At 49.8% G+C, this 12,205-nt stretch overlaps 1 protein-coding gene across 1 annotated transcript in view; it reads right to left on the reverse strand.

Annotated features, from left to right (window-relative positions):
- Nucleotides 1-12,205, reverse strand: part of PDE2A (phosphodiesterase 2A, cGMP-stimulated) — a 115,649-nt gene that overhangs the window by 65,289 nt on the left and 38,155 nt on the right. Inside the window, exon 2 of the mRNA XM_006870268.1 lies at nt 4,588-4,654. Coding sequence (XP_006870330.1) covers nt 4,588-4,654 — 67 coding nt within the window. The remainder of the gene's footprint in view (nt 1-4,587; nt 4,655-12,205) is intronic.

Consider the following 12,205-nt stretch of genomic DNA (forward strand, 5'->3'; position numbering starts at 1 on the left):
AAGCTCATGGTTTGAACTCATCAGCCTCTCCTTGGAAACTCTATACAGGTTGCTGTGATTCAGAATCCACTCTCCGACACTTAACAACAACAACAAAGATCCTAGCACTTCAAACTGTGGTTTGCTGTTGCTAAATGTCATCGGGTCGATTCTGACTCATTGCAACCCCATATAGGGAATAGAAAGTCTCGTGTTTGCCCCAAGAAGTGGCTGGTGGGCTGGAACTGCTGATCCTGTGATTCATAGTCCAGTGTTTATCCCACAGAGCCACCACACTCCCTTCAAACTTTGCTTACCTAATATTTAAAATAAAAAATAAGCCAACCCCAATACTGTCAAGTCGATTCAGACAACCCCACAGAAGAGAGTAGAACAGCCCCCCAAAGGTTTCCAAGGCTGTAAGTCTTTACAGAAGCAGAGAGCCTCAGAGAGGTTGGTGGGTTTGACAGGCAACCTTTCCGTTAGCAGCCAGCACTTCAAACACTGCACCACCAGGGCTCTTGACCTGATATAGCAGGTGTTCAAGAACTGCTTTTAGATAATTTAATGCGTGAATCTGTGAAGTGACACAATATTTGTGAAAGAGCCTTGGAATTTGGAAAGATAATGCCCAAAAGATAATGATGATGATGATGACAATTCCCACCAAAGACAATAGGATAGGAAAAGATGACGTAAAAGCTTGAGAAAGCTGGAGGACCAGGGATGATCACCCAGAGCCAGACATCACTGCTTAGGGAAGGGCCAGTTGCCTTCAAGCTTCCTTTTCCCAGTTGGGCCAACATCTTCCTTAGCCCAGTCCACATTCCTCTATCCACCCCAACACTTCCTTCAAGGACTGGGGGCATAGTCACACTCACTTCAGAGAACCATCTGGAATATGATGTTGACACATGAGAACCCAGCCCATTCCTCTGAGTGATTGTTTGTCACTGCCTTGCTCCTCCCAATGTTAAGGGTTCCTGAATTTATTGTATTCTATATTCTCAAATGAACTCCTGGGATGGTGATGTGGGTTAATGTACTGGATTGCAAGGTCTGTTTGGACTGTAAGGCCAGCGGTCCAAGTTCACCAGCTGCTACTCAGAAACCCTATACAGGGTTGCTATGGGTCAGAACCAACTTGATGGCATTTAACAACAACAACAAAATGCTTTCAAATAAATACCTGTTGAAAGATTGCTCAGGAAGATTTTCCTATAGTTTTCTCTGGAAAGTATGAACTGGATCCTCTTACAGAATGGGGTTTCCCCTATGAGAAAGAGTCCCCAAAGATGTGATCATGTCTCTCCTTTCAGATAAGAAGACAGGGGCTATGTCTTCCTCATGAAATATGGGGTCTGCAAAAGTAGAGATGGATTGGCCTTCCTCTTTGTCTCTCATCCAGGGATCCTCTGTTACCACATAGAGAAGAGAAGAATGAGCAAAAAGAAGGTGCTCAACTGTCTGACACCCCTGAGATGGTACAAGTCAGGAAAGATACTGGGTCCCTGAAACCTCACCCAACTCCAAGTCCATCCCAAGCTGCTCTCGCACTACCAAGGATACCACCCAAACCTCCATGCCTGTGCCTGGACCCCTCCCCATTGGGGAGCATTGTGAGGTGGCAATAAACAAAGTGACTTTGCCTACATGTGCATCCTCCCCCCAGCCCAAGCCCCAGCCCAACACATGAGGAAAAGAACAAAGGTTCCCGGACCGCAACATCATCTGCCGTCTGCCTGTCCAGAGCCTGCTCGACAGGAAACCCAAGACAAAGGCCTTGGTCAAAGCGAGGAGGATGAAGGGCAAAGGGTAGGAGCAGTCCAAGCTGGGGGGAGCCATGGGAGAACGTCATCAGGCTTCTCTGGGGACCTAATTGGGAGGGAAGTTAGGACAGGATGGCAGCCAGGAGCTCCCTGCACATACACGTCAGCATGTCAGTGCACTACCATTTATGGAGCACCTGCTGTAATCCACAACCCCCAAACCTTAGTCTCACACCACACACCTATGCACACTCTCCCTAATCCCTTGCAGTGCATTCCACGGCCCTCAACCTGACACCGCACCCTTAGCTCACTGGATACCCTCATACACTACTCAGCACACATATAAACAGTCCATAGGGAGAAAAGATCACATCATCCCCACCTCACATCAAAAAGTCACACGCTCACACACCCACACTTCCCATGACACTCACACCCAACCTCCCACCACACACCTCACACTCACTTCCCCAACCACAGATACAGGCATCCAATTAAATGCAACACACATACCACCCAGACACAGAGACACGTGCAGACACACCCTGCATTGATAATGTACACACCTCATGTCACACCAAAATGTCACAAGACTGGGCACTCACAGCTGTTCAGCATAGACAACCCCGCCTGTCCGCTGCCTCACACACACACACATACACAGACAGACCTTGCCGGCAAGCTTCTTGCCTTGGTCCCCCTCAGTCCTAACCACACATTTTCCTGCCCAGAATTCCACACACAGTCACCAGCAGACTCAAACACCACTATACAGGTTTTAACACACTCCCCAAGCAAACCCAGGCTGCGCCACAGTGTCCTAACCCAGTTACCTAGGTTGCAAACACACTCAGGCACACAGCCCGCCTACTCCCTTCTGCCAAGACCTCTAATGCAGCCCACTAGACCCCAACAGTGACTTCCTGCATCACACAGTAGCCAACAACATACATAACCATATACGCTATCCCTTGTGCAAGCTACTCCTACATCTCTGCCACACAACAACAGGTATACAACCACACACACACACAAGTTCCCTACATGCACAACAACCCCACACACAGCTACCACTCCACACTCCCAATGCTGCTTCTCTAACCCCATGTAGCATGGAACATCCTATACTCACAGTTCCCATATATACCATAATTTCCCCATGTAGGATAAGCCCTGGACTTTGAATCACAAGGTCTGCAGTTCAAACCCACCAGTTGCTCCTTGGAAACCCTATATAGGGTCGCCATGAGTCAGAACCATTTGATTGCACTAAACAACAATGCCAACTAATCTCCCAAAGGAACCCTGGTATCATAGTGGGTTACAAACTGGCTGATTGGTAGTTCAAATCCACCAGCTGCTCCATGGGAGAAACATGAAGCTTTCGGCTCCCATAGAGATTTACAGACTCAGAAACTCAATACAGAGCTTCTGTGAGTCAGAACCGACTAGACAACATATAACAACAACAATCTCCCAAAATAATTCCCACTCATGATGACACACCCAAGTATACATGACAATATACATGATCACATGTAAGGCACACTCAACACCTGCAGCCCATCCTACGCATGCCCAAACACACCCAGACTCAGCCAGCCCAGGACATCTCCCACCACAGATAACTGATACGAGGTCACAGTCCACTCCTCTCCTCCCCCAACCCAAGCCTCCAGACGTTCCCCCAGTCAAGACCAGGATAGAGGGGACTTATTAGTCATGAACCCTACTACCCTTACCATGTAAGTCCCACCCCCCCATGGATCCCTGGGTACTGCCCATGGGCAACACATTCCATGTTTAATCCTTTCCACCTGAACCCACACCATGCCATAGCTGAGGACATAGGGAGAGATGGAGGTGCTGAAGGTATCAGCCAGGCTTTCTGAGCCTACCCCCCTCATCATGTGAGAGCAGAAGCAGTCATAAGGAGAAGGAGTGCCCATAGGGAGAAACCACAAAACAGAGACAGAAATCTAGAGAAACTGGACAGAGAGACCGTGAGCCAGAACCAGGAGGGCATATGGAGCAAGACACTGAGCAAGGCACTGGGAGAAAAACAGAGAGGAGAGAGAGTGAACCCAGAAAGACTCAGGGAGAAATCAGAGGAGAAACACAGAAGCTAAAGTGGGATCACCACATAGAGAGAAACAAGAGGCCAGACGGAAGAGAACAGGGCCTCTTGGTTAGAGGAGCGAGGAAGGGAAAGATGGAACCAGAGGAATGAGGGAGGGGAAGTCCCACAAGGAAGAGAGAGAGACAGAGAGAGAGAGACAGAGAGAGAGAAAAGCAGTGATGGATAGAAGGGTCTGGATCTTCTAGTACCATCCTAGGTGAGTGGGGACCTGGTAGGGGATGTAGTTAAGACAGGGGTTTAGGGTGAGGTCCCAGCTCTGATGTGGAGCCCCTGCTTTTAGATAGGTGTTCTGGAGTCCAATATATACAGTGGTGGGGGTTCAGGACCTTGGGTAGGGGTCCTGTCACAAACAGCAGAGGAGGGTGTTCCAGACTTTAACGGAGCTCTCAGTGCTTGACACGGAGTCCCCAATTCGATCAGGTTCCAGAGTCTGGAGGGGGGTCCGAACTATGTATGAGCTATGGATTGACGGGTCTGAGTGTGGGCTGCAGTCCCAACACAAGAATGGGGTCCAGAACTAGAGGAGGGATTCCCTTTCTGAGGAGGTTTCAGGGGCTTGAGCGTCCCAGGCTGTAAGGAGGATAGACCATGGAGTTGGCCGACTGCACACTCCATGGAAGACCCGGCTGGCGGTCGTGGGACACCCAGCTCCTTGTGTCCTGCGCGGGTGGGGGTTGGGGTGGAGGGTTGCCCTACCTGCAGGCTGTCGGCGCATGGCTGCGGCGGTGGCTCGTCCGGCTTGAGGAAGACCTGCTGACCCCGCCTGAAGAATTGGACAACAGCGATGAGGATGTGGTGCAACACCAGGACCATGCTCGCAGCCGCTCGCCCGCCCGCCTGCCCGCCCGCCTGGCCGGCTGCTGAGCTCGGTCAGCGCGTCCGCAACAGCTTAGAGGGTCCGCGCGAGTGCCCGCCCCTGACCCGCCCCGGACCGCCCACTGCCCGCCCATTGCCGCTCAGGCCCCGCCCACCTTCCCTGCAACCTCAACGGAACCTCTCTGCTGGTGCGCTCTTCAGCCCTTCTCCAGACCCCTACCACCACCACCACCAGCTTCCACCTCCCGTATCTCTCCGCTCTCAAAAATCTTCCAGCTGCGGTGTCAGCTCCCAGGATTCCCCCGCCAGGTAGCCCGCTCTCAGACCGCCCCCTTCGCCTTGCCTCATTCCACTCCTTTGGCTACTTCTCAGGGTCTCCTCTCCCAGCCACCCACCTGTCTGACCATATTCTCTTTGTCCACCACTTTGAGAGTCCTAAGGCCGTGTTAGGATCCTAGTCGCAGTAGGGAAGGTGAGAGGAGGAAACATGGTGCAGGGGCCCGGGACTTGCTCCTTTCCCTCAACCCAGGAGAAAGGGGAAATTTTAGAAGTCACTCTGAACGGACAGGCCCTGGGAGCAGTGACAGATCTACTGGAAGTGGGGGACGGGGGAGAAGACACGTGCACACACACAAGCACACAAACACACACAGTGGGATAGCCACTGGGCGCCCAGGACAGGGCAGATAGCTCTGTGTTAGAGTCTCCAGAGATCGGAGAGAGTGCAGGCCTCAGGGCCACAGTGTCCGAGGCTCTGCTGTGGGACCCGTGCATCCGGAGCGCGTTTCTCCGCAGAGAGGCCTCCAGGCTCCCGCGCCTGCGGCAGCCGTGACACTCCTACGCCCCCTGCTGTCTCAAAGAGACCGAGCAGCTGGGCCCCAGTTAGCATCTGCCAGGCAGGCCTAGGGTCCCCGTGGCCAGCTTCTTGGCCGGGACTAACCCCGTTTCTGGCCTCCGCTCGACATGAGACTGGCTGGGTCGGTGGGAACTTGGATTCTTGCCTGGCCTTTGCCAGAGACTTGCTGGTGTAGACGCCCCCTCCTTGCTTTCTGGGCCTGTTTTCCATCTCCTTCACAGGACTGTCAGGAGGTTCAAACCTGAGAATGATGGGAAGACAACCAGAGTGCCCTGATAGCCCTCAGTGTGGTCTGACCCCAATCCTTCGCTCTGCACTGCTGGCCCCTTTCTCTGCAACTCTCTCAACATTTCAAGGGTGACTCAGTGAGCCCCCTGTCTCCAAGCTTCCCCACCTTACTCCGCTGATTCATCCTGGCCCTTTCTCCCTGGGGAGTAATTTCTTCAAGGTTGAATCACTGCACCCAGTCCCTGGACACCATCCAGGCACCTGGCACACTGGCGAGGCAGAGCACTTGCCCTCCACCAGCTCACGGGGAGTCTCTCCCATGCCAGGGTTCCTCCTACCGCTCTTTCTGAAGCATAGATCTAGACATGCTTTTTTCCCTACTCAAATACCTTCAGTAGCTCCCTACTACCAGATAGTAAAGGCCAAATCCTCAGCCAGATATGCTAGACCCTTGTTTTATTTTGGCTGCCCTCCCCACCACTCCTTAAATTCATACTTCCTGCTCTCCTCAGCCCACTGATGACTCATTTCTACTTCCAGGACTTGGCCACCTAATTCCCTCTTGTCAGCTCTGCTTATTTAGGGATAAGCTGGAGGTCCACCACTTTCAGACCTTCTCTAGGTGCTATGTTAGTCCTCTGTGTCCTCTTGTGTGTTTCCTAAGAGTCTTGGCTGGATGCTTGGGAAGGAGTAAGAAGCTTGTCTGTCACTGTGTCATCTGGTCAAGTCAATATGTCTTAACTGTATCAACAAAATAGTGATGATGTGTCCTATTTATTAACATTGTAGAAAACATTACATGGGCTGAGGTGTGTAAAGGTTCTGACCCACAAAAGGAACTTCCTTACCCTCTTATGGCCTCAATTTTCTCCTTTGTGAAATGGGTGGCCAATGAAAGGACTATTGTAAGGAGTGAATCTGAGTCCAGTGCACAAAATCTCCTGGCAAATCCTGAGCGCATGTCACTTGTTCAATCTTGGGCTTTAGAAAGCCTGGGTGGGACACAAGTGCCCAAAAGATATCTGCTATGATCATTGGCTGGAGTCAAGGGAGGTCAATGTCAAACCTGGCCTGGGCAAAGCTGTCCTCCTAGGGACATCTCTTGGACTTCCAACTCCAGGCGAGACCTTCTAGAACTCACCTATTGAGAAGTTACTTCTTAAATCTTACTTGAATTGGTCATACTGCAACTCATTGGTTAGGTCCCTAGGTGAATTCTGGATGCCTCCTCCACTCAAAGTGATTCTGTGTCAATCTTTCAGATACTAGCATTTGAGTCCTACCTCTGCTCTGGACTTACCACGTGATTCTAAGAGGTCATAGCACCTCTCTGGGACTCAATTTCCCCATCTGTGAAATGTTATTACAAGAGACTCAATAGCTCACAAAGAATTAATTTGTATGTGTGTACTTGGCAGGATGCAGAGCCCTTTTATAAACATCCCTTCACACAATCCTTGGAATTCCCTAAACATCCTCCTTACAGAGGAGGTAACCAACATTCTGCCATTGACAAAGTGACAGCTTTCCCAACCAGGAAGTGACTGGATCAGGTACGACCCCTGCTTCATGGTCAGGATTCCTTCATTCCTCAGAGACCCTGGCTCTCATTCCATCTCTTCATTCTGGGATTCTCTCCTGGATTCTCACCCTGACTCACCTTCATATCACCTGGGGAGCAGTGAAAAATGCTAAGGCCTAGATCCCTCTCTCCATTCAGGATCATTTTCAGTGTTCCCAGGTGATTCTAAAGTGCTGCCAGGTTTGAAACCCTGGATTAGAGGCATTTCATCCCAGGAGGCTGACCTCAGGCCCATGGAGACAAGAGGCAGGGTTGGGCATCCAAGGGCTGAGTGCGTACATCTGTAGCTGGAGGCTCTGTGTCTGATGGGCTTTGACATTTAATGAGCTATGGACTTCATATTTAATCTTTCCAACAATCCTATAAGATAGGAACTATTATTAACCACTGGAGCTCTGATACCACTGTGGGTTAGGCATTGGGCTGCTAACCACAAGTTCAGTGGTTCAAACCTATCAGCCACTCCATGGAAGAAAGATGAGGCTGTCTGTTCCCATAAACATTTACAGTTTTGGAAATCCTATATTGTGTCATTAAGGAGCTCTGGTAGCATAGTGGTTAAGAATTGGGCTGTGAACCTAAAGGTCAGCAGTTCGAAACTACCAGCTGTTCTGCAGGAGACAGATGACGTTCTCTGCTCCCATAAAGATTTACAGCCTCGGAAACCCTGTACAGGGTTGCTATGAGTTGGAACCGACTCCACGGCACATAACAACAACAAACTGTGTCAATATGAGTTGGAATCAATTTGATGGCAGTGGGTTACTACTAGTCACATTTTACAGATAAAGAAACAGAGGCACAGAGAGATTAAATATTTTTCCCACAGACAGACAGCAAGTGAGTTTTAAAAAAAAAAAACCTGTTGTTGCCCTTTGCATTGATTCTGACTCACGGTAGCCCCGTGTGTTGCAAAGGAAAACTGCTCCATGGGGTTTTCTTGATTGTACTCTTCACAGAAGCAGATCAGCAGACCTTGCTTCCGCAGTGCTGCTGGGTGGGTTCAGACTACCAACCAGGTTATTGGTCAAACACAAACCACTTGTACCATCCAGGGACCTAGTTAATGAGTAAGAAAGCCAGAACCCAAGCACTGCTGTTGAATGAATTCCAGCTCATAGCAATCCTATAGAACAGAGTAGAATTGCCCTTAGGGTCTCCAAGGCTGTTACATCTTTACAGAAGAAGAAGACTGTCTCATCTTCCTCCTGCAGAGCTGCTAGTGGATTCGAACCACTGACTTTTCAGTTAGCAGCCCAAGGCTTTATCCACTGTACCACCAAGGCTCCTCTAGCTAATGAGTGTTGTTGTTAAGTGCCAACAAGTCAGTTTTGACTCACAGTTGTTCAAGGAACAATTGGTGGGTTTGAACTGCTGACCTTGCAGTTAGCAGTCCAGTGCTTATCCTACAACACCACACCTGGATCCAGCTAATAAACAGATCTTTCCCTGCTCTCCTTTTGTGCCCAAGAATGCAGCCGCTGGGGAGCATGTGTTCCTAGTTGTGTACCCATAACCATTTCTAATGCAAAGAAACTCGACTCCAGCTCAGAAACAGTTGGCCCAGCCCCTCTAGGCGCCTCTTCCTGACTCTTAGAGACCACTTGGCTTAGACTCTGTGGCTCAGCTGCCCTGGGCTGGGTATTTAGGGAAGAGGTGACTCAGCCCAGGTATTGGACCCACTAGACCACAGACCCTGTCCAGGAACAGGCCCTGCCTTGTTCCGAATAATAATGGCACCTCCCATTGGTTAACAAACACTTCCTCACCTAGGCCCTATCCACAAGGAGACATTGAAATTCAGAGAAGTATAGACATTTGCCCAAGATTATATATCTGCTTAGCACAGGAACATGGACCCAAGCCCACTGGCTCCAAGTCCAATGCTATTTTCACTAAAGATGGACATCTACTGTGTAACCACCTCCACCCTGCTCATAACCTTCACAGGCTCCCCATGGCCTCCAAGGCAACATCCAAATTCTCAGCATGACATGCAAGGTTCATCCCCAAATGACTTTTCCTGTCTTTTCTCCTACCATCAGTCATGCCTGACTCTCAACTTTCCCCTGGACTTCTGGCATCTCTTCTACCTCTGTGCTTTCGCTCAAACTACTTCCCCCCACACTTTGAATGGCCTCCAAAAGGAATATCTGCCTATCAATATCATGTTCATCCATGCATGCTGCAATATTTGTTGAGACATCGGGGCTAATCAATGGAAGATACAGGAAGAACATTCCTCCACTCAAGATCTCCCCGGTGCACTGTCCTCTCCCTCTCTCACATATCCCCACGCACCCACTCAGGTGTCTGATCTTTCACTTCATCTCCATGGCCTGGCCTAAGGAACACAATGCCCAGAGAACTCTGGTTAAAGTTGTTGTTGTTAAGTGTTGCCAAGTCGATTCCAACTCATAGTGACCCTGTATAGGGTTTCTGAGGCTTTAGATCTTTGCAGAAGCAGAAAGCTTCATCTTTCTCCCTGGTTAAATGTCATCATTGTTAAGTGCCATGGAGTCAGTTCTAACTCATAGCCTGAATGGGGTTTCTGAGGTGCAGCTAGGTTTTGAACTGGTGCTTCACAGTCTAGTGCTAATCCTACAGCACCACACCAGGACTCCTCCTGGTTAAATAGAAGGATGGTTTTTATCTACGCATCTCTCCATCACTACAACCTGGTCACAACAGCCCCTCCATAAAGCCTAAACCCATGTTCTGCTCTCCGTCCTCATGACCATACGGCCTACTTCCAAAAGCCTGTCTGGTACCTAACACGCAGCTATCCTATTTACTCCTGACTGTAATCAGACGTCTGAAACCCAGGTTCAGATCTGACTTTTGCCTTGGAATGTTAAGGTGATGCCAGGCAAGGTGTTGGCCCTTTCTGACCTCTCTCTCCTCAGCAGCTGTGAGTTGGGGCTCAGGCAGCTCAAGTGGAGGGAAGCAGGGTCTGGACAGGCTTAGGTGGGTAGAAGGTAACTTTCCCAGGCTGGCAAACCTGTTTAGGTGTATAAGCAAGAACCAGAGAAAGAATGTTTGTAATTTAGTGTCTCCATACCCTGAGGCAGAGCCCTGGGACTGAAAGAGGAAGAAATCTGGTTCCACAGTGCAAAGAGCTCTGGAGGAAGTGGTTGTCTCTGCAGGTCTTACCTCTATGTAGAGCCTGTTCTTAAAGCTTTGGCCCTATAGTGGGCATGTGTGTGTGTGTGCACGTGTGCGCGTGTGCATGTAGACCCTGTGCCTACTGTGTATTTGTGCACATGATGTGTCTGAGGAGTGAGGGGCAATGAGTGCAGGTTTCCAAGTGAGTTTTAAAAACTTTGTGAAGATGGGTGAAATTTCCATGCTGTAGCCGCACATGTGTATGCACACACAGATACATGTGTGTGTCTATAGCCATGTGCATTTAGGCATGTGTATGTAGGCAGGTCTGGATCTGTGTGTAGGCACACATGCATGTATGTGAGTGTGGCTGTATGCATGCACGTGTGTCTAGATTTGGCATGTGTGTGCAATGATATGTGAATGTGTGTGCCTGACCCAGTTCACACCTAACAGAGGAGCTGGTTCCAGCTCTTTGTGTCTATTAACTATAGCCCCCGGTGTGGAAGCTCTCAAAGAGAGGTGATCTGACCATAGGTGGGCATGGAGGAAATGTGGTTTGCAGCTTGGGGCAAGCAGAACCTACTTCCAGGGCCCTGGTGGCAGCTCTGAGTGAACTCTGGCTCAGGGCATGAAGGGAGGTTGGAGGCATCAACCATAGGCCTCTTCCATTTCCATATTATTTCCATGTTGTTTGCATATACATTTGTCTTATATGCACCAGGTGGCTGGCTCCAGGATCCTAGAGGGGGAGGGAACATATAAGATTCTAGTCCCCAACCTACTGCTCACTTTCAGGGCTAAGGTCCAGGGGGACTTGGCATTGCCCCAAACTTTGACACACCTTATGCCTTGGCATCTGCTCCCAAAGATCCGCACAATCATATGCACACACACACACCCCTACACACTGACACATTTGTTTCACACTGTCTTAGATATTTGGTGTGCTATTACAGAAATACCACAAGTGGATGGCTCTAACAAAGAAATTTATTCAGTCACCAAGCAAGGCCAAAATCTAGTAAACCATCTAGTCAATGGCCCTTCCCTCCAGACTTTGGGTGGTGGTCATGCTCTCTGGATTCTAGGTAAAGGCCCCTCAGCCCAAACCTCACTCTACCTTCCAGGCCCATTCTGATTGCAACTATGCTCCCTTGGCTTTGGGAAGCCCCATTCTTCTAGTCCATCTGAGTAGTGACCCCATTGCCTTGGCTCCAGAAAGCCCTATTCTCCTGCCTAAATGCAGCCCTACACCCTAAAACTGAGTTGGCAAAGCTCTGACTTTGAAATCTAGAAGGCTGTCACTCTACCCTTTGGAACCAGAGGCCATGGGTCCACCCTTTGAGACCAAGGCAGTTCTGCTCCCTGTGCTCCTTCCATCTCTGCTGATCTTTGAGCTGTTCCGGGGTGGCCCTTTGTTAGCTCCTTTGGCCTGTTTCCTGTACAGGTTTTCGGTCAGAACAATTTCTCAGCTGTGCACATAGGCAGACCTCTCCATAGTCCTCCGCCCCTTAGGCCTCTTGGGCTAGCCATGGTCAGTTTCTGCCCTACTTGGGCAAGTGTTACAAAACTATTTTAGTTTAACCAATAAATGCCTGGAGACACACTACTCTTCCAACACATCTCAACCGAAATGTGCTCAGCTCTCACTTTGTGGGTCAGCAAGACTAGCTCCACTGATAAGTACCTAGAAGTACCCCACTCCACCAGGAAGCCTCCTGCCC

Source organism: Chrysochloris asiatica, unplaced genomic scaffold (assembly GCF_000296735.1).
Source record: "Chrysochloris asiatica unplaced genomic scaffold, ChrAsi1.0 scaffold00140, whole genome shotgun sequence".
NCBI classification, from domain to species: domain Eukaryota; kingdom Metazoa; phylum Chordata; class Mammalia; order Afrosoricida; family Chrysochloridae; genus Chrysochloris; species Chrysochloris asiatica.